The 19,503-nt window shown below is 37.4% G+C and overlaps 1 protein-coding gene across 2 annotated transcripts in view; it reads right to left on the reverse strand.

The window, feature by feature from the left end:
- Window positions 1-19,503, reverse strand: part of Spag16 (sperm associated antigen 16) — an 856,168-nt gene that overhangs the window by 468,751 nt on the left and 367,914 nt on the right. For both annotated transcript variants that reach the window (XM_034498464.2, XM_034498463.2), the window contains one exon: window positions 18,874-19,017. In XM_034498464.2, coding sequence (XP_034354355.1) covers window positions 18,874-19,017 — 144 coding nt within the window. The remainder of the gene's footprint in view (window positions 1-18,873; window positions 19,018-19,503) is intronic.

Consider the following 19,503-nt stretch of genomic DNA (forward strand, 5'->3'; position numbering starts at 1 on the left):
TCAATGTTGGACAGAGCTAACATGCAGCACATGCCACCACCTTGCAAAAATTACATGACACATTATAAAGTTGCAAATTTAAAAATGTATATCTTGTATATCTTAATAATGAACAAGTAAATAATTTATAAAATAGAAAAAACATAAAAGTAAATAAATATACAAAGAAATAATATGTATAAGTAAATCTGTGAAAATCTGTTTTACTTTGTTATTGAGTTCTGTGCCACCAGAGCAAGATCCCTAAACACTGAAATCATGGAGACACAGAAAAGTGTATGACTCAGGACTGAGTTCTAAGACTGAGGCACCGTGACACAGACAGGGAAGCCAATTACTATAACACAGATCAGATCAGCAGGAGGACGGGCCATTTAGCTTGGAAAGGGGGAGGCTGGTAGGGGGAAGTAAACATTTTAATCAAATCCAATAGACTGTTATTGATTTCTCCTTGCCAGACTTACCTTGTAGAATACTTATAATGCTTTTGACATTGAGATATTTGGCCAAAGCTATTGGATTAGTCAAGGCAAAGAGCTCGGCTACTGGTGTAATCTCTTGTATTTCATTTAAATGTGATTTATTCCTTTCTCCAAAGCAGGCTCTTATTGATAAAATAAATGAAATAGAAAAATCCCAAAGGGAATTTGATGTCCACTTACACAAAATAGGTTTGCTAAGTGTGATGATATGAGACTGTAGGCTTGTTTTTCTCCTCCTTTTATTCCTTTGTTGTTACTGTTGTAAAAATCAAAGCTAGTCATACTTTCTATTCTTTCATGTGTGGTGCAGTTAGTTATCCTTGGTGCTGCAAATCACTAAAAACTATCATCCTACATTACAACTGCATGTTTTTTTTACTCAAAAAAAAAAATGTTATTTACTAACTTGATGGCTGTACCTGCTCGTAGATGAAATTTTTTACACTACATCAAATCTTCAAAGCTTATGATAGTAAGAGAATCTTATTTTCTTACTGGCTTCATCAAAGTTAGGTCAATTGTCAACAATGTCTTGGCAAGCTTTGAAGCTGTCATGTTTAATATCATGAGAAAGATTTTTGGATCAAGATAAAATTTCACAACTTCCCAAATGGTGCAAAACGATGTCCTGGTTAATATTTAACATAACTACAGTAGGTCTTATTGAGATTTATGCCAATCAAAGATAGCAAACACATGAAGAAAAAATAATTTATAGCAAAAATAAACCAAACTAAAATAATTTCTAATGAATATACATCTGACTATTTTCATTTGGTGTTAAAAATTATAGACAGAGAATAAGTTAAAACTATAGGTCTGTGTCTAACACATTTGTTCTTAGCCTGGCCTCGGCAGTTAGTAATCAAACATGAGAAATCAGAACTCTAGTCCTGATTGTTTTACATGGAATGCCCAGGAGTGTATAATTAAAAGTTTCAAGAATCAAGCTCACAGAAGCAAATGTTGAGGCCACCTCTTTAGTTCTCTGCAGCAACACCTCTGAAATCTCTCATTACATTCAGCAAACACGTCAAGTTGACAAGTACAACAGGCATCTTCATTCCATAATGGGTTTCACACTTCTGTGGTGTTGGCCTTGTTATTCGCCTTCATTCACATAGCACTCTTGTCCTTCTCTTTTCAGTCATTTTATACTGGAACACTCCTTGCTTCCTGGCTCTTCCTTCATGGAGTCTAATTTCAACCTAGCTCTTCCATTCACTTTGAGAAGTTTATACTTCTTTGAGGAGTTTGGGCTTTCAATGCTCCCAACAAAAGGAGTGCCCACATAGAGTTACTCAAATTGACTCACTTTAGAGTAACAGTGTGATACACTGGTATCTTTTTAAGAATAAAAAGAACAGAATGAGATGTTTAGGTGAAAATCTGATGCATGATTTCATTGTTCACAAAAAAGTGCAAATTTCACCAAGTTGTTACAATTCCTCAAATTCATATCTATCTGAGCCCTTAATTCCAGCTTTGTTGTCCTCACAGTCTATATCTCTAAAATATGTCAATTCCAAACACATTGCTAATTGCTCTCTTGCATAATTGGACTTGCCAGTGTCCGAACCTGAGCTTTACTGTGAGAAAACATCTAGCTTAGAGTAAGAAAAGCATAGAGAGTAAGATATATGGAAGACATTGAAGTACCTAGAGTCTAGCTGATACTACAAGACAATGAGCCACCCACATTACTTGGCCTCAAACCAGTAACAGGAAGAAGCCAAGCTGATACTGGAAGTTCATTACAGATAAGCCCAATATGGTTTTCACATACAGAACATAATCTGCCTGTATACCTTTTCTATAATTTAAAAGTTTGGAGACTGTGGCCTACTGCACACTGTTTCTACATTAGGACATTCTTCATATATGAAGTTAAATCTGACTCTGTTATTATGTATACATATGTGTATATATGTTAATATATATGAATATACATATGTATACATAATAACAAAGTCAGATTTATATATATTTATATATTAACATATATATACACATGTATACATAAGAATATATATATATATATATATATATATATATATATATATATATATTCCCCTTCATAACCTCCCACAGACACTAAAAACTAAATAAATCCAAAATGAAATTGAGAGATTTCTACTGATATGTTCTTTTATTCATAGTCCTTATTCTAGAACTTTAGAAATAAAAACAAGGAATTGTATAGAATTTTCATTCTTTCCCAATTCCAGTTTGAGATCTTTTCATAATCAATCTTAATACTGCTTTGTAAGTCATTGTTTCCCTCTGTTTCAACTGCCTTCACTACAGTGTGTGATAGCCGGAACATCACATTTTAGTAGGATAATCCAGCTAGAGAATATAATCTGTTAACTTACCTCCTCCTCCACAAGAATTGGAAGATGGAGAGCATGTCATTCAATTAGTTTTTCAGGTAAATTCCACATGAAGAATTGAGGTAGAAAATGTCAATAGGCTTTCCTCAATCTTTACCTGGAGTATACTAATATATCTTTGGTAGTCCCTGAAACCTCTCCTTTTAATTAGTCCTCTACAACAGTTATAATTGACTTAAACTTTGCCATTGCTATTCACCTGTGGGTCAGCCATTGCTAAGAAAACTTTAGTTCTTCATGACAAATGTGGTAATATAAATAAGATATGGCATACTGAATAATTATGATTTCCATGGCTTTTCTCACGTGTCGAAAATACCAACTAGGAGTGCTTGCTGTTTTGACACTACTTTGATTATGGCTAGTGAGCAGTCTAGGTTGGGATATGCTGAGAATTGATGGAGTCTTTTAAGACAGTTGAAAAGAAAAGGATAGCAATGTTGCATGTCAGCTTGCTAATGTAGCCATGGATCGGATCTTGTAGTGATTTGAGTGAGAAATGTTCCCAGTAGCCTGCTATATTCAGTCACTTGGTCTGTAGTGACTGGAGCTCTTTGATGAGGTTATGGAACTGTTAGAAGCTGTAGACTTGCTGGAGGAAGTGTGTCACTATGTGCAGGGTTTGATGGTGTATAGCATTATACCACATCCCATTCTTGTTCTCTTTGCTTCCTGTATGAGTTAGAGATGTGTCTCTGTTTTCTGCTGCAACTACCATGTTTTCTTTGTCAATATTAACATCTGTTTGTCTGGAAGTCAAAATCAATTCCTGCTTAAGTTTCTTTCAACAACAATAACAACAACAACAACATCAACAACAACAAGTAATTAGTGTAGTCCTAAAGCATATTCACAACAAAATACACTGGAGACAGATGCTGGGAACTTCTAATCTGAGCATAAGGTCTTTCTAGGTGTGATGTCTCCTGACTTAGAATATCTTCAGATATACTGAAATGCTTTTCTAGCGTGAAAATTGGGAGCTCTATTAACATTTTGGGAGCTCTATTAACATTTTATGCTGCAACAATATTTTCTACAGACAGCAGTAAGTTGCCAAGTTTTCCTTTTAAATTTAATCAGGCCATCAATCAGCAAGGTTGGGTCATACAAGTTAATATTTATTTACCACTTAGATACAGTTGAATGAATCTTGCTTTAACTAGAGGCAAAATGTTAGTTCTTCATGACACTAAACAGTTCCTGGTGGCACTATTTTGACAGCATCTATTTGATCTAAGAAACTTCATGCCTATAGAAATACTGTTTGGGCAAAATTTGTTTACAAACTATCTCCAGAGTGAAAATGACCTTAAAGGTTAATTTTAATCATCTATTAAAAAGAAATACAAGTTTCTGAGTAATGATGACATGGACCTAGATTTCTTACTTCCCCTTTGCATCATTCACAAGAATGACCAGGAATAATGCAAAACGGAGCAACATTCCCTATGCCTAGGAACTAGGAAAGTATGTCATCAAGCACCCAAAGTGTCAAGATATAGCTTTGAAGAGAACCGTAGAGCAAGTGGGCTAGAAATGCATAAAGCTTTAAAGTTTCTCCTTTAACTCTAGAGCAGCTGAGTTAAAAAGAATCCAGGAAATGATACAGGAAACCACAGAATTCATGAGACTACTTTTTTCTTTTTAATGGAGAAGAGCATTATAGTCAGGCTATTTTCATGAAAGAAGTAACACATGATTCTTCAGTGTTGATGCCCTCTGGATTTGGATGAACAGACTAAAAGAGCCACCTAACCTCAGACAGAAGTAAGCCCTCCTCTTGGATAAGGAAGCAGGAAAAGCAGAAAGTTCATGAAACACAACACTTCTCTCTGAAATGTGTGAGAATCAACAAAGGCAAAGCCAAATACTGAGATGATTTCCAAATGAGTAATTTATTTCTTTTTCCCAGGACATAAAACCTCCCAAATGATGCTGAAAGTCAGAAGAAATGAAGACTCTTAAAGATTCAGAGAAAATACTTCTCTCAGAAATATATTCATTAACCAAGAACAGGAAAAATATTACAAAGCTGTCATGGACTAATTTCAAAGGCTCAGGATCACTGAGCATCAAACAAACCAGTACCTACAAAATTAGAGAAATTAATACGAAGTTGGAAATGCCCTGAGATGAGTAGGGTGAGCAGTGCGAAGCTTGTGAAGGGACCATCAAAGTGTCAAACTGAACTTAGGACAGGCACTGAAAGTTATCCACCCATTTCCCCCTCCTCCTCCTCTTCTTCTTCTTCCTCTTCCTCCTCCTCCTGCTCTTCCTCCTGCTCCTCCTCCTCGTTCTCTTTTTCCTCTTCCCTAATTTTAAGGTTCTGAGGATTAATCTCAAACCCTTGTACATTTTAGGGCAATGCTAGACCAGCTGAATCCTTAGACTTAGTACTTTTTATATACATTTCTACATACATTTTCTTGAGCTGAATGTATCAATTATACCTGGTCAAACATTTCCCACTAAGTGGATAAGTACATTTTCAGTTCACCTCTCCAGACACACTCTACGAGCTAGGCCATTGGCTGGTTCTCAGGCTGACCAAATGAGAATTGTGCAGCAGATTTCTGAACAAGCACATGAAGCTAAGAGAAAGAGTTGAGGGAGCTTAGGATGTCTGCAACAAAGTGCTTGCAATCTGAGTCACCTTTATATTTCTTACAGAAACATCAATATGAGAAGAAAATATTCAACTAAAGTCCATTGAGTATGAATTTGTACTCTAAATATGTATGTGGGAATTTATTCTGTCACATTGAAACTATATCGTGATGTCTGGTTGAAACAAATCACCATATCCAATATCATGGTTTAAAAAAGAATGGTCCCTGTATGAGCATACATTTGAATATTCAGTCCCTAGATCATGGAATTGATTGGTAAGGATTGGGAGGTGTGGCCTAGTTGGAGTAGGTGTGTAACTGGAGGCAGGCTTTGAGGTTTCAAAAGTCCATAGGCCCAGTGCCTCTCACTCTGCTTCCTACTTGCCAATAAGGATATACGCTTTCAACTACTGTTTCAGCATTATGCTTGCTGCTCTGTTCCCTACCATAGTGAAATAGATTTTAACTCTCTTGAAAATGTGAGCCCTAAATTAAAATCTTTCTTCTGTAAGTTGTCTTGCTCATGATGTTTCATTGCAGTGGATGTGACTCATTTTTATGTAAATCAAATTAAAGCTCTTTTAAGATGAGCCATATCACAGAGGGGACAAGTGATGGGTAACCAGCAAGCAAAAAGCTAACAAAGAATGAAGTTATCTGAGGTTGCTTCCATGTCTTCCACAGGAAGATGGTGTGCAAGAATGAACTGGGTTACAGATGCCCTGGTTAGGCTACATTTAAAAGAATGATAACTATAGGCATTTTCCATGTAGCAGTGGGACGTGTCTAGATAAAATCTACAAGCAAGCTACAATTGTAAGCAAATAATTTTTACAAATGTAAATTATAAAAGGAAAAACTAGCTTTTAATTTTATCCCTGAGATAAAAACAAAGAGACAAATTAGTTGAGATTGATAAAAAAAAATGATAAATATGAAAAGTCAAATATATGTTTAAGAGAAGTATCAGAAAGATACACAAAAAAGATGAGCAGAAATAGAATTCTAGGGCTGGGGAGATGGCCCAGTCAGAATTTGACTTGTATGCATGAGGACCTGAGACTGAGTACCAGCACCCATGAAAGAGACTGAGTGTAGTAGAACATAATTTTAATCCCAGTGATGGAGATGCAGACTTTCAGAAGGCCACTGGGGTTCACTGGCCAACCAGTTTAGCCTAATTGGTAAGCTCTGGTCCATTGAAAAACTGTCTCAAAGGAGATATAGAATTATTCTGAGGAAGACACTCTTTTGGCTTACATGTGTACTTGCAAAGACATTATCATTCACACATATGCACAAACATATAAAAACATATATGTGTATATATGACTAAAATAATAATCATAAGAGTAACATTTTAAATTACTTTCAGCTGAAAATAGAAAATTCAAAGCCAACAACTTTATTCATAAGAAGATGTTTATTCATCAAGAATTACTGAATTAAGAAGTGTCATTGGTTCAGGAGTTACGCATCCAATAATCATCAAAAAGTAAATATACAAAACTAGCAAAAATAGAGAAACCTGAGGCAAGATAAAGTGGTGGATAAAGTCACTGGCCACCTTGCCTGATATTGGATCTGTGAGACCTCATGGTGGAATACACACACGCATGCACGCATGCACGCACACACACACACACACACACACACACACACACACACACATGCATGCACGCACGCACACATGTATGTATGTATGCACACACAAACACATACATATATCCAAATGTAACCAAAAACTGTAATATGGAAATTTTAGCTTAAAATTTTCTGATAATAAAGAACATTGTCAATTAATTATGTAGTGCTTTAAAAAGTCTCATGTTACAAAAGCTTAGCTTATAAAGATAAACAATAGAAATACGTTTTAAAACTATAGTTTTGTTATTTGCCATACTAAAATTCTGGGCGAGAAGCAAAAGCCAGATGTGCTTCTGCATACCTGTAATCACATGTATGTAGCTTGGGGTAGAAACAGGAAGGTCAGAAGGCCAATGTTCACCTTTACTACATAGCAGTTTGAGGTCAGCCTGTGCTGTATGTCCCATTCTAGCTTTTGGTTTCTACTGTTTAGTTTTTGTTAGTATCTTCCTAGGAAGAAGTCAGTGGAGTATGCAGTCCATCCTTCATGTGGTTATAGCAATTTTTGCAAGGTTAATTTATTGGTCAGTTGACTACAAAGCTGGTAAATTAAATGCTTTGAATAAATCGTGCACCCAATCATTGAGTCATCTTGTGGGTGCTGAAATATAACACCATTACTCTGGAGGTACACTCATTTTCTCTGACTTTTGCTTCTGCTTGTTCTATTCCTCAAGGTTATGTGTGGATAAATGACTCCATCCTCCCAAAGCTTTCCTAGGCATAACCATAACCTCCATGCCCTTCTCTCTTCTGCCTTCCTAGAGATATGGCAGGACATTTCTTGTTAATGTAGGACATTTTATTTTGCAGATTTTATGACTGGGAAGAGGGTTCAGTCAACACATATGACAAGAAAATACTCCCTGTTATTACTCAGATGTTTCTTGAATGAATGATTCTTGGACTAGTTAAGTTCTGGAGTTGTAAAAGCAGGAACTCAGTTGGCTAAGAAATAGTTAAAGAAATGTTCAGTAGCCTTAACCACCAGGAAAATGCAAATCAAAGCTACTTAGAGTTTCCATCTTACACTGGATGTCAGAATGGTTAAGATCAATAAAACAAGTGGCAGTTCCTGCTGGTTCAGATGTGTGGTAGAGGACACTCATTCATAGCTGGTGGGAGTGTGTAAACTATGAAAGTCAGTATGACACTTCCTTAGAAACATGGGAGTCAATCTACCTCAAGATCTAAGCATAACATCCTTGGGCATACACCAAAGGGTACTTCATCCTACCACAGTGACTCTTGTTCAGTCATATTTCCTGATGCTCTATTGATAACACCCAGAAATGTGAAACAATCTAGATGTTCTTCAACAAAAGAATGAATTTCTAAAAATGCAGTACACTTACATAATGGAGTATTACTCAGCTAGCTTTTTTTCCTTAAAAAATGAAATAATTAAATCTGCAAATAAATGGATGGAACTAGAAAAAAGAAATCATTCCAAGTGAGGTATACTAGACCCAGAAAGACAAAGGTACGTATTTGCATATATGTAGATGTTAGCTGTTAAGTCAATGGTAATAAAGCTCCAACCCATATAATCAGAGATGTTAGGAATGGAATAAAGAACTAAATGGGAAAGATAGATCATTCTAGAAAAGGAAAACAGAAGAGTAGTGGAGGAACAGAGGGTGCTATACAGGAGGATCATGTGGGGAGGGGAGAGAAATGGGGGGAGCAAGGGATGACATATGGGGTAGAGGGCTAAAATTAAGGGCCATTTGAGGAACTATAAAGAGCATTAATACAATAGAAGATTCCTAAAATATGTACATATAGAAAGGCAATCTAAATGAAGTCGCCAAGTAATGGGGAGACAGAGCCCCAACTGACTATGTCTTGTCACCAAATGATGCTTCTAATATGAGATTGAATTGCATCTAATTGAGTTGTTGACCAAAGGTTGTCCAATGGGAATCCCCAAACAATCCAGGCAGTTGCCATGGCTATAGGTAACTCTACTTAAATTCACAGCAAAGCCTCATTGACAAGACAACACTTGCATAACTCATAAAACCCGAGAAGTCAAGCTGTTGTCTACATAGAGCCTCCACTCCCACCACCTGGCATATTTCAAACAAGAAAGCACTCTGCATGACACCAAAAGAGAAATGCAAAAACCAAGCCAGCCACAAGTCCTCTGATAAACAATGACATCTTGCCTGCAAGATATGCTAGTGCAATGGTAGCTCAACACTTGTGGAAGTAAACAACCAGTATATAATTTTATTTAAAGCCCTCCTAATGAGATGGAAGCTATACCAGATAGTTCTTAGGTGACCAAGAACATGAGACTAGATAGCCCAAGTGCTCAGTGTAAAGCCAAAGTGCTACTATTCTTAAAAACAGCAATAAGCCAGTCCTACTGACACTCTGCTATTTTCATAGGTCAGGGCCTTGCTCATCCCTCACCAGAAAGGCTCCCTTCTGCGGCAGATGGGAGCAAATGCAGAGGTCCACAAATGCGATATAGATAGATAGATAGATAGATAGATAGATAGATAGATAGATAGATATAGACGTAGACGTAGACGTAGACGTAGACGTAGACATAGACATAGATATAGATATAGATATATCCCATAGAAGAAGAAGAGGAATGAATGTCAAATCCAGAGGGGATAAAGGACAAGAAAACAAGGCACTCTAAATCAAAAGAAAAAATCATATGTAAACTTGCAGAGACTGAGGCATTATACACATGTCCTGCATGGCTCTGCACCATGTTCTCTGTATGTATAGTACAGTTTCAAGTCTGTGAACCAGTGGGTCTCTGATTTTTGTGCCTTCCCTTGGGCTCATCTCCTTCTGATAGTTTGTTTTCTCCAATTTGTTAATTTTTTAGTGTATTATTATTTGTTGTCTTATTTTATTATTTCATCTCATTTTTATGATTATTATCCCTTTGAATTCTGTTTATTTTCTGAGAATCAGAAGTGGGTAGATTCTGACAAGAGTGAGGTGGGGAGGATCTGAGAGGAATAAAGAGAGAGAGAGGAAACCCTAATCAGGATCAATTATGTGAGGAAAAATATCTATTTTCAATAAAATGGAAAAGATGTATAGAAAAAAGTGTGGAGTTGCAAAAGATTGATTTGGATAGACTTTTCTCTGCTCATCTGCCTCTGTGGATCGTTATATTTTAAATGTCCTCATTTTCCAGATCTGAAATGTTGCGGTGCTTCTTTTTATTAGTGGTTTTTGATTGAAATTTATTTTCGATGGAGAATTCATAGAAAGTTTTGAATAAGTTGGCTTCATGTCAACTGGCATAACTGACTAATGTTTGCCTTTTGGCTGCTTTGACAGAGTGGCTTTAGGAAACAAGGACTGGGAGATGCAAGTGCTAATGTATGCGTTTGCTTACTTCTGAAATTGCATGGTACTGACACGTAGCGACAGAGCATCCACACTCCTCATCTACCATCTTCACTTGTTCATCTTAATTACAATACTCACTACATTTCAGTTGGACTACTGGATCTCAGGGCCACAAGGAAATGTATGTTTCAGACTTTGTACTTAATGAGTTTATCACATTCCTAGGATTTCCTATTTTCTTGGCAGAAAAAAAAAAAAAAGGAGTCCAATAGACTTGAAAACAACATCGTTTTTTTTTTTTTTTTTTTTTTTTTTTTTTTTTTTTTTTTTTTTTTTTTTTTTTGATAACTGGCCTACATTAGAATCGTGCTTGAGGCAAAAGGCAATAATGAACTTAATAATGTTCCCTTGAGCACTGGACTGTGCCAAAGGCTGTGCATAGATTTCCCCACGCAACAGTCCTGAGAACTTATGAGGCAACTTATCCCCACTCTCAGACACTAGCACAGGCTCTCACAGATGAAGAAAAGTGACAGGCCAGACTCTTGTCATCTTTACATCAAAATATGTCTGACTCGAGGGCTGCATCAGTAAACAACCAGATGTAGTGACTCAGTGAAGAAAATCCTCAGGGCCTTTTCTCTGCTACATATGACATTTTACTTTTAAATAATTAACAGTAGCGGTTACAACAGACACGGCATTCCACCTGATACATACCACACAGATTTATTCATCTCAACCATATCACAGTCTAGTGCAGAAGTAAGTATCCTGATCCATCAGACAGTTAGGCCACTTTGTGCGACAATTGCCACAGCTGGAAGTCACCCATCCATTTGGATTTCACTGATCTTAACTCAGTCATATGCTCTCCAGCCAGCCCCAGGAGAGACAGTAGAATCAACTGTCCTGTGTATAAATGGGGAGGGTTCATTGGGTAAACATGGTTTTCCTCCTTCGCACTTGCAATTCATGACACATATCAGATACTCTCTCCTCAAGCGCTAACTGCTACCAACATTTAAGCCCACTCTTCCAGAACAGATGGATCTAAAGGCCCACTCTGCAGTTGAATTTCCTTCTGCAATACCGATTGAACATTAAACAAACAACTAATACATACATATAGTGTGAATGAATAAAGCATACCATGTCCGAAAATTAAATAACTCAAGATGACCTATTTTTTAAAAACATGCATGAGTTAATTTTTACAATGTTGACTTTTCATGAATATCTTTCTTAATGGGCAGTTGGACTATGTGAAATATTTTTCTCAGAGCTTTACTCTTGTTCATTACTTTTAGGACTTGACAGCAGTAACATTTAAAGTACATTTATCCCCATTGCTAAGTCTAGTCACATAAAGGTGATAAATCTTACTAAGGACAGAAGTAAAACATATTTTTTTCAGATAATGTAAAGTAAAATAGCATTGTTTTATAAGTCCATGTCAGAACAATCTTTTCCTTAATCTGCTTTGAATTGTGGCAGCATCCATCTGCTGCTGAACACAGAGCAAGATTCCACTGCTCCAGGCAGGTGTCACATCCACATGCTTGCAAAGTTGAACTCTTGGTTTACTTTTACCAAATAAAAAAGTTACCCTACTTTATTTTGTAAAATAATAAAATGGTATATTTATCTAGAAGCCTTCAGACTATGGTTTCAAGCACTATTTAAATACCCAAGTAGGCAATTTACACAGGGGCAAGTGACTATGGGATATTACACAGAGAACCATTTACTCTCAATTCATAAATCAGTGCATAAGGGCAGATGTTATGTTTGACAGGATGCTGTAAGCTCCATTTCTGCCTCAGGCAGTGGACACAGAGGAAAATGCAGTGTTGTGAAATGGTTTAAGCCACTAATCCCACTGCTCTTATTTATAGAGAACTGTGAGGAGCTGCATGCTGTTTCCCACCACGAGCATTAGGCATGCAGCAGAAAAAGGCTCTCAAAGCTGGACACCATGTTTACATTCAGAACTACACGGAGGGCAGCCAACAGTGTCCTGCTAAAGGTCATGGCCAACTAAGAGCATCACTAGCCTGCTAATACACACCTGCAGACCGTGCAATCCTGCACTTCAGTGCCCAGGGCGCCTATAAAGGAGGCATTAGTAGGGCAGGCTCTGCACGTTGTTAACTTCCTAAAACATAGAAGCTAAGGCATTGCCATGGGCACCTGTACTGTCTGCAGTGTCGAGGTGGGGGGCAAGGTTGGAAAAAATAGACAGACCTATGGACCTATGGGCCAGCCTCACCAGCAAGAACAAGAGGAAGCTTCAAGCTCGGTCTTAAGGGAACAAGGCAGAGAGCAGAGAGCAATCAAGGAAGGCACCGAACACTGAAAAGCAATTCTGTAGATGTTTAAGGTTTCTAAATATAACCTAAATCTAAAGAAAAGAAGATGCAGAATCCTCTCTGTGTGTAAAATTTATTTTCAAAAAATCATGAATTTGGCATACTTTTAAAAATAATATTTACATCTTGAGACTTAAGAATAGATGCACAGCATACATTTTAAACAATGATAGTATTCCTTTGCTTTTCAGCTTGTGATTAGTCTCCTGTTTAATTTGGGGGAAAGTTGAGGCACAATCTTTCCAAGGCTCCACACCAGCTTGGTGGAGAATGATATAAAACCCAGACATTACAATGGATTCTTTCCTTCTTAGCATTGCGTTGAGATGTAGGATCCAGGGTTATTGCTGAGCTACATTTTCAGGAGTCCAATCAAGAAATACAAAGTCAGAGAAACTAACCAGTACTCATTAAGCATACAATTGCCAGGTGATAACATTCGTGTAGTTAATAGAGCACATGGCCCCCCATATCAACTTACAAAAGAGACATCTTTATAACTAACATGCCATAGTCAAGAAAACCAGTAAGGTGAGCAGCTGCAGTGTCTAGGATTCTCCTATGTGCACCTGAAATGGTGGCTCGGAGTGCTTTAGAGGCATAACCTGTAGCTCCCACTGGTGCGAGGTTACAATCCCACCTTCCGGTATCATCCATTTCGCTCTCTCAATAGAGCAAAGACGGCTCAGTGCACGTTCCTCTCATCTTTCCACTCATTCATCATTTTCAGCAACTGATGAATTACTTTCTACAGCCAATTCATCAGTCTTCCGAGTAAATGCAAAGGGTTTTTACCCTTATCGATGCGCCATCGCCATCTAGTGGTAATTGTGAGATAGCATCGGGATATTCTCTAAAATGAGTTACCTATATTTTTTTCCCCAAGTCTTCAACATGAATCCCACTAAGGAACTTATAGAAAGTACAGTCATACAGAGCCAATTTAGTGTAAGAAATATATGGCAATGATAAGCTGTGTGAATAATAATATCTTGACTTGATAACGACTCAGGGAACTCTTCTATGAAAAAAATTTAATGTGCCTTCAATTGGTATAAAACCTGTATAACTGTATAAAATTAATAGATAAGGTGCTGCGGGAAAAGCTTGGCTCGTGTGTGTGTGTGTGTGTGTGTGTGTGTGTGTGTGTTTGTACGCATGTGTGCAACATGGGTACCTATAGTGTCTAGAGTGGGGGAGGGGAGGGCAAAATATGACAAGCAGATCTGATGGGCCAGCCTCTCAGTCAAAACACTAGGAAGCTTCAATCTCAGTATTAAAGGAACAGGTGGAAATCAGAGAGTAATCACGGAAAGCACCCAACAGTTTCCTCTGGCTTCCCATGCAAATGACTGCATGCATCTGCATGCACTACGTGCACCCACACATGTGAGTGCATGCACACACACACACACACACACACACACACACACACACACTGCCCACAAAGAAGAAAATTTCATAAGTAAAATTGTCTCACTTTTCTTTCAGTTATACTAATGTTATAAAATTCAAGAAATGCAATTATTTAGTAAACAATCATTAACAACAGGCATGCAGCCAGCATGTATTGGTGAATAAATAGTACCTGGAGAAATGATTAGGTTTTACTACACCTTAAAATCTTGAAAAGCTGACCAAGCAGCTGCTTGCTTCTGTTTTAACTTGAAGTATTGTCTATGATTTAATCTATTTGACTTTGCGCTGCTCACTTCAACCTATCTGCTAGTCTTTGGATTCACAGTGTCTAATGTTTAGGTCATTACTTCTGACTATTTCAGAAGCCACTTTTGTTGTCATTTCAACACAAGGCTTGGGAGACTTGTGCAAACATATGTAGTTTGGGAGGCTGATGTGCTTGGGTATACAATCATTTAAAGTGTGTTTCAATATCTGTAATCTAGTAACATATAAAGGTCTTTACTGTTGGCTTCTCTGCATTCTCTCTGCCTTGCAAGTATATTTCTTCTCACTGTACACTGTAATTTTATAAACACGGAACTGAATTCCATTTCCTAGCATAGGATCTGGATTGTGTTTTCTCTAGAAGTGAGCTCCCTGACAGGTTATTCAATATCGAGTAATCAAATATAAACATATGTAATCTTAAGTAAAACACACATATATGAAATGATAATTATTAAAGAATAAGAGATCATGCATTTGAGAGGGAGTATGAGGGCACAGGAGGAGTTGGAGGCAGAAGAGGTATAGATTTGCTATAAATACAGTACTCATGTATGAAGTTCTCAAAAAAGTAAAAATTTTATATAAAACATCATGAATGAATGACCTAAAGCTTTCTGTATACCCACTTGATGAAGTAGAAGGCCAATCTACTACACTATTTGAATATATTTAATATGTTAATTCCTCTATTTTGGTATAATTTTGATTACTTTGCAGGCTCTATATCTCTTTAAGGCTTTAGAATTTTAGTCTAATGACTATGAATTTAGTCATGAGTGAGTCTTCTTTGAAGGTCTTCTGTCTGCACTATTTTTGACTATATTATTTGATACTTCAGGAGATATTATTTATTTTATTTGTAGCTCTCCTCTGTCTAGTGCTGACACTGTGATACCTGTTATACTGTTTATGTATTTGAGATGTTTGCTGTCAAATTGGGAACAGGAAACAAAGATGAACTTTGTATAATCAGGTGAACTTCTGTCATACCAAATGGGATAGTCTTCTAACATTTTTTAATTACTTTTATTTATGTCTATGTTTATGCTTCTGTGTCTTTGTATATCATGTAATATGAGTACCTGTAGAGGCTTGAAGAGGATACTAGATCCCCTGAAGATGGAGTTACAGATAGTTATGGACCACTTGACATGGGTACTGGGAACCAAACTTGGGGCCTCTAGAAAACCAGTAAGTACTCTTAACTGCCAACTCATCTCTCCAATCCCAGCTTCTGAAAATTTTTGAGTTAAGTCAGTGTGGCAGAATAAAAGTAGCTCTTGCTACTTACTGCTCTTAGGGGTGACAAGAACTTAGCTGTACGATCCTATTTCTGAAGACACCACAAATTTAATAGGACTTGTTTCTCATGTTGGTATTGACCAGGAAGCTTCCTCCTTGTTGGTAATTTCGAAGCCAGTTTTAGGAAAAAATCTTCAACAGTATTACCCAGCTGTGAAAGTTGTGAACCAGTGTGGCAAGATATACCCACAGGTGCAACAGTGGTTCAAAGGTTATGGAATAACCCACTGTTCTCTGATTGGACTCAAGGTTCACTCCAGAAGAAGATAGATAGCCATGCTTAGGAATGTAAATCTGGTCAAGAAGACATGGCTGGAAACTCATAGGTCTAAGGAGTAAATCTGCTACTACTTCTACTAAATGGACAGCATAGCAAAGTGCTCTTCAATTTTCCATCCTTATGCCACAGAGTATTGTATCCTTCCAATCTCATTAGGTAAGTTTCCTTTGCAGTCAATGGTGATTAACACATGGTTGTTCAAAATGCAGATAATACATGTTAGTGGAATGTTCAGGCACAAACAGGACAACTTCATCACGGCCAAGGCTCAGGAGCCACCATGTAAAACACAATGAGATTATTGTGAGAACCAGAGGCCATGGAGGACCAGAGAGAAATATTGTCTTCTTCATGCGACAGGACAGCTGTGTTCATGTATTCACAGCTGCATCAGACCTGCACACAATCAACCCAGTCAACATTCTAGCACAGAAGTAGAGAGGGATCATAAACCTCCAACCCTAACTGAGGGTGTAGTGACAGTTGGCTGCTCTGGAAGACTTCTTTAAAGTGTGGCCTCTGGTAGCATAATCATACTCCAGTGGACTGGCCCACACTTGTGACTACAAGGGCAGGACAAACTGCATTCTGAGTTAATATTTAGAAACATAACAGGAAACTGAAATTGGAAAGGGAACTAGAGATGTATCTAAGAGAAGTTTTAGAAAAAAATAATCCATCCTATAAATATGTTTTTTAAAATAGCTCTGAAGTTGGCTAAGTATGTATCCAGCTGAAAGTTATAGAAGCCAATTAAAAAGAATTGATAAGAAATGTTGATAAGAAAATTTACAGCTTCATTTTTATATAGATAGAACAGGATGGAAGTCAATGCTAAGATGTTCTATCTTCAGCCAAGGTCTTGTCTACAGAAGAAAATGAAATCACAGCACAGACAACACCATTATTATAATCCTTACCTGATTGACTCCATTGGATCAAGTTGTATTAGAATATCATGGTTCAAACAAATGTTAAAATTTTAAAATCTGGTAATTTTTACACATATATAATGACTTTCAGTCATTTTTGTCACATGCTGTCTCCCTCTAAGACCTTTCTTATTCTCAACAAGTTCAGATTATATATATGGATATGAAGACAGGAAAAAAGGATGTTCAACAAGAAATTGTTTTCATAGATGAAGCAGGCAAAGTGAAAAATCAAATGTCACAAGTTTAAATCTCAGAAATCACAAACCTCTATAACTGTTTACATGCACATTTTACACGCATACAGTCTCCGGTAGTAAGACAAGTATATTAAGTATGATGAGATGTTGGAAGGCAGAACTACAAACTTTTTTAGAAGTTATCTCTACCCCAGGGAAACAGCAACAACAAAAAGACTTTTTGGTGGTTGTTTTTAATAATCCTCCTTCTTCACCTATACCAGAAGAACATTTGCCATTTAAATTGCTCACTTAACAATGTAGCTCCCCCATCACATTCATCTAATGCACTGTAAAGAAACAGTACAGCAGCATTCACAACCCTCCTGCCATAAGAAAGAACGGAATGTAAATTCCTATTAAAAGTGAATAATGATGTATCTAACTTCATTTTAATTCCAGTAATTGACTGGGGAAACAGGAAGATCTATTAAAAGGACCATTGCTGGTCAAGCACTAATGAGAAAATATCTGAGTCACTGGCTGTCATGGTAACAGGGTATTATCCAAATCTGATCAGTATGCCCAGTAGCTATTGAAGTGATAGGCTACACTTCTAATTGTGTTTTCTCTACTTGCAAGATGGGCTCTGCTTCTCAGAGGTGAGAGTGTGGCACAGCTCTGTTGATCAGATAAGGAAAGGATGACATGTTCGTAAATTAAGTTCAAGCATATAGCACCAAGGATAAATTAAACACTGGGAAGTTTTCAAAAATTACACAAAAATGTCTTGTTACTGCCTTTTCAGATTTCGAAAAAAGACCACTTTTTCCATCTATTTCAAAACTAGTTAATGCAAAAGGAACTTGGAGAAAACATGAAAATGAATCAATAAATCTTCTCAAGGAAGGAAATTTCAAATGGAATACTTTAGAAATGAGCCCAAGAACCGTAAGTTCTCAAAAGTAATTAGGCCAGGTAGAAAGAGGCAGAAATTAGAGTATTCAAAAATCATTAAGAAATAAGAATAAATACCAGAAAGTAGTCAGCCTTGTTGGCAGAATCTGGTACTAAGGAAGAGTGGATGGGCTTCTGTGAGGCCTGTGTGCTCAACAGCAACCTTCCTGTCACTGCCTGAGTGTTTGGATACACAGCTTCAGTGAATACTGAAGTGTCTTTAGATCTGTCTACTTCTCCTTAATATGTTGAATGCCATTGGATGTTAAATGAAAGTGACTGTGGCCTCCTGGTCCTTTTAGGTGGATAACTTAATTCTAAAAGGAAAACCTGTAGATTAACAGAGATGCAATAAATGCTGGCATGCATTATTGACTAGGATCCCATGTGCCCTCTCAAAGCTGGTGCACATAACATAAGCATCATTAATAACACTTGTCCTGAAATGCTGGTTCCTCTTGTTAACTGTGTCAGCATGTGGACTGGGCCTCACATGTATCAATATGAAAGTGACCAATCTATAGTTAATGAAAGCCAAAGGCACATTTGTCTACAATATTCTACATTCGGAGGAGGGTGTATGATCTCAGAGTGCATAAACAGCTGTTCTTTCAAAGCTATCAGATTATGGCAACAGATCAAATGGTCACTTTCCCTGAAGGAATGGGGCTGTCCAGGGAAGGAAGGTGTGCACTGACCTCGGATGGAAGCAGCAGCCAGACAGCCAGTCTGTGTGGCCAGATCCTGTGAGAAGTACATTGCCTTTTGGGAGGCCCACCAACTTCCAGAGACGATCCTCACTGCAGGAGACAAGATAGTCTCTGCAGGGGTGCATGGCGATGCTGTACAGGGAGAAAGAAAGGGCATTATGGACGGACGAATATTTTTCTAAGGCAAGTGAAGAAAGGTCAATGATCATCCTATTTTAACCAGGCAGACTCAGTCTTTACCCAGAAGTCTCAAAACCAGACTCTACATCCCAGGTATAACTTGGATATCTTTCTCATCATCATCAATCACAATGGATCTCAGATTCCTCACTTACAGAATGAAGATGTTGATTTGGGTGGTCATGAGTAATTGAAAATAATAGCTAGCTTTTTTCAGGAAGGAACTGTGCCAGTGACATTGTGTGTGTGTGTGTGTGTGTGTGTGTGTGTGTGTGTGTGTGTGTGTGTGTTGGCATGTACATGCACTCGGGTATTTAGACCAATGACATACTTATTATAGAAAAAGAGAAAATCATTTTCAGAATAGTCTGTCTTCATTCAGGTATTATTTTGTAAAAAAAAAAAAAAAGTAACAAATTCTAATCACATTATTATAGT

The sequence above is a fragment of the Arvicanthis niloticus genome, chromosome 3, assembly GCF_011762505.2.
Source record: "Arvicanthis niloticus isolate mArvNil1 chromosome 3, mArvNil1.pat.X, whole genome shotgun sequence".
Lineage (NCBI taxonomy): Eukaryota > Metazoa > Chordata > Mammalia > Rodentia > Muridae > Arvicanthis > Arvicanthis niloticus.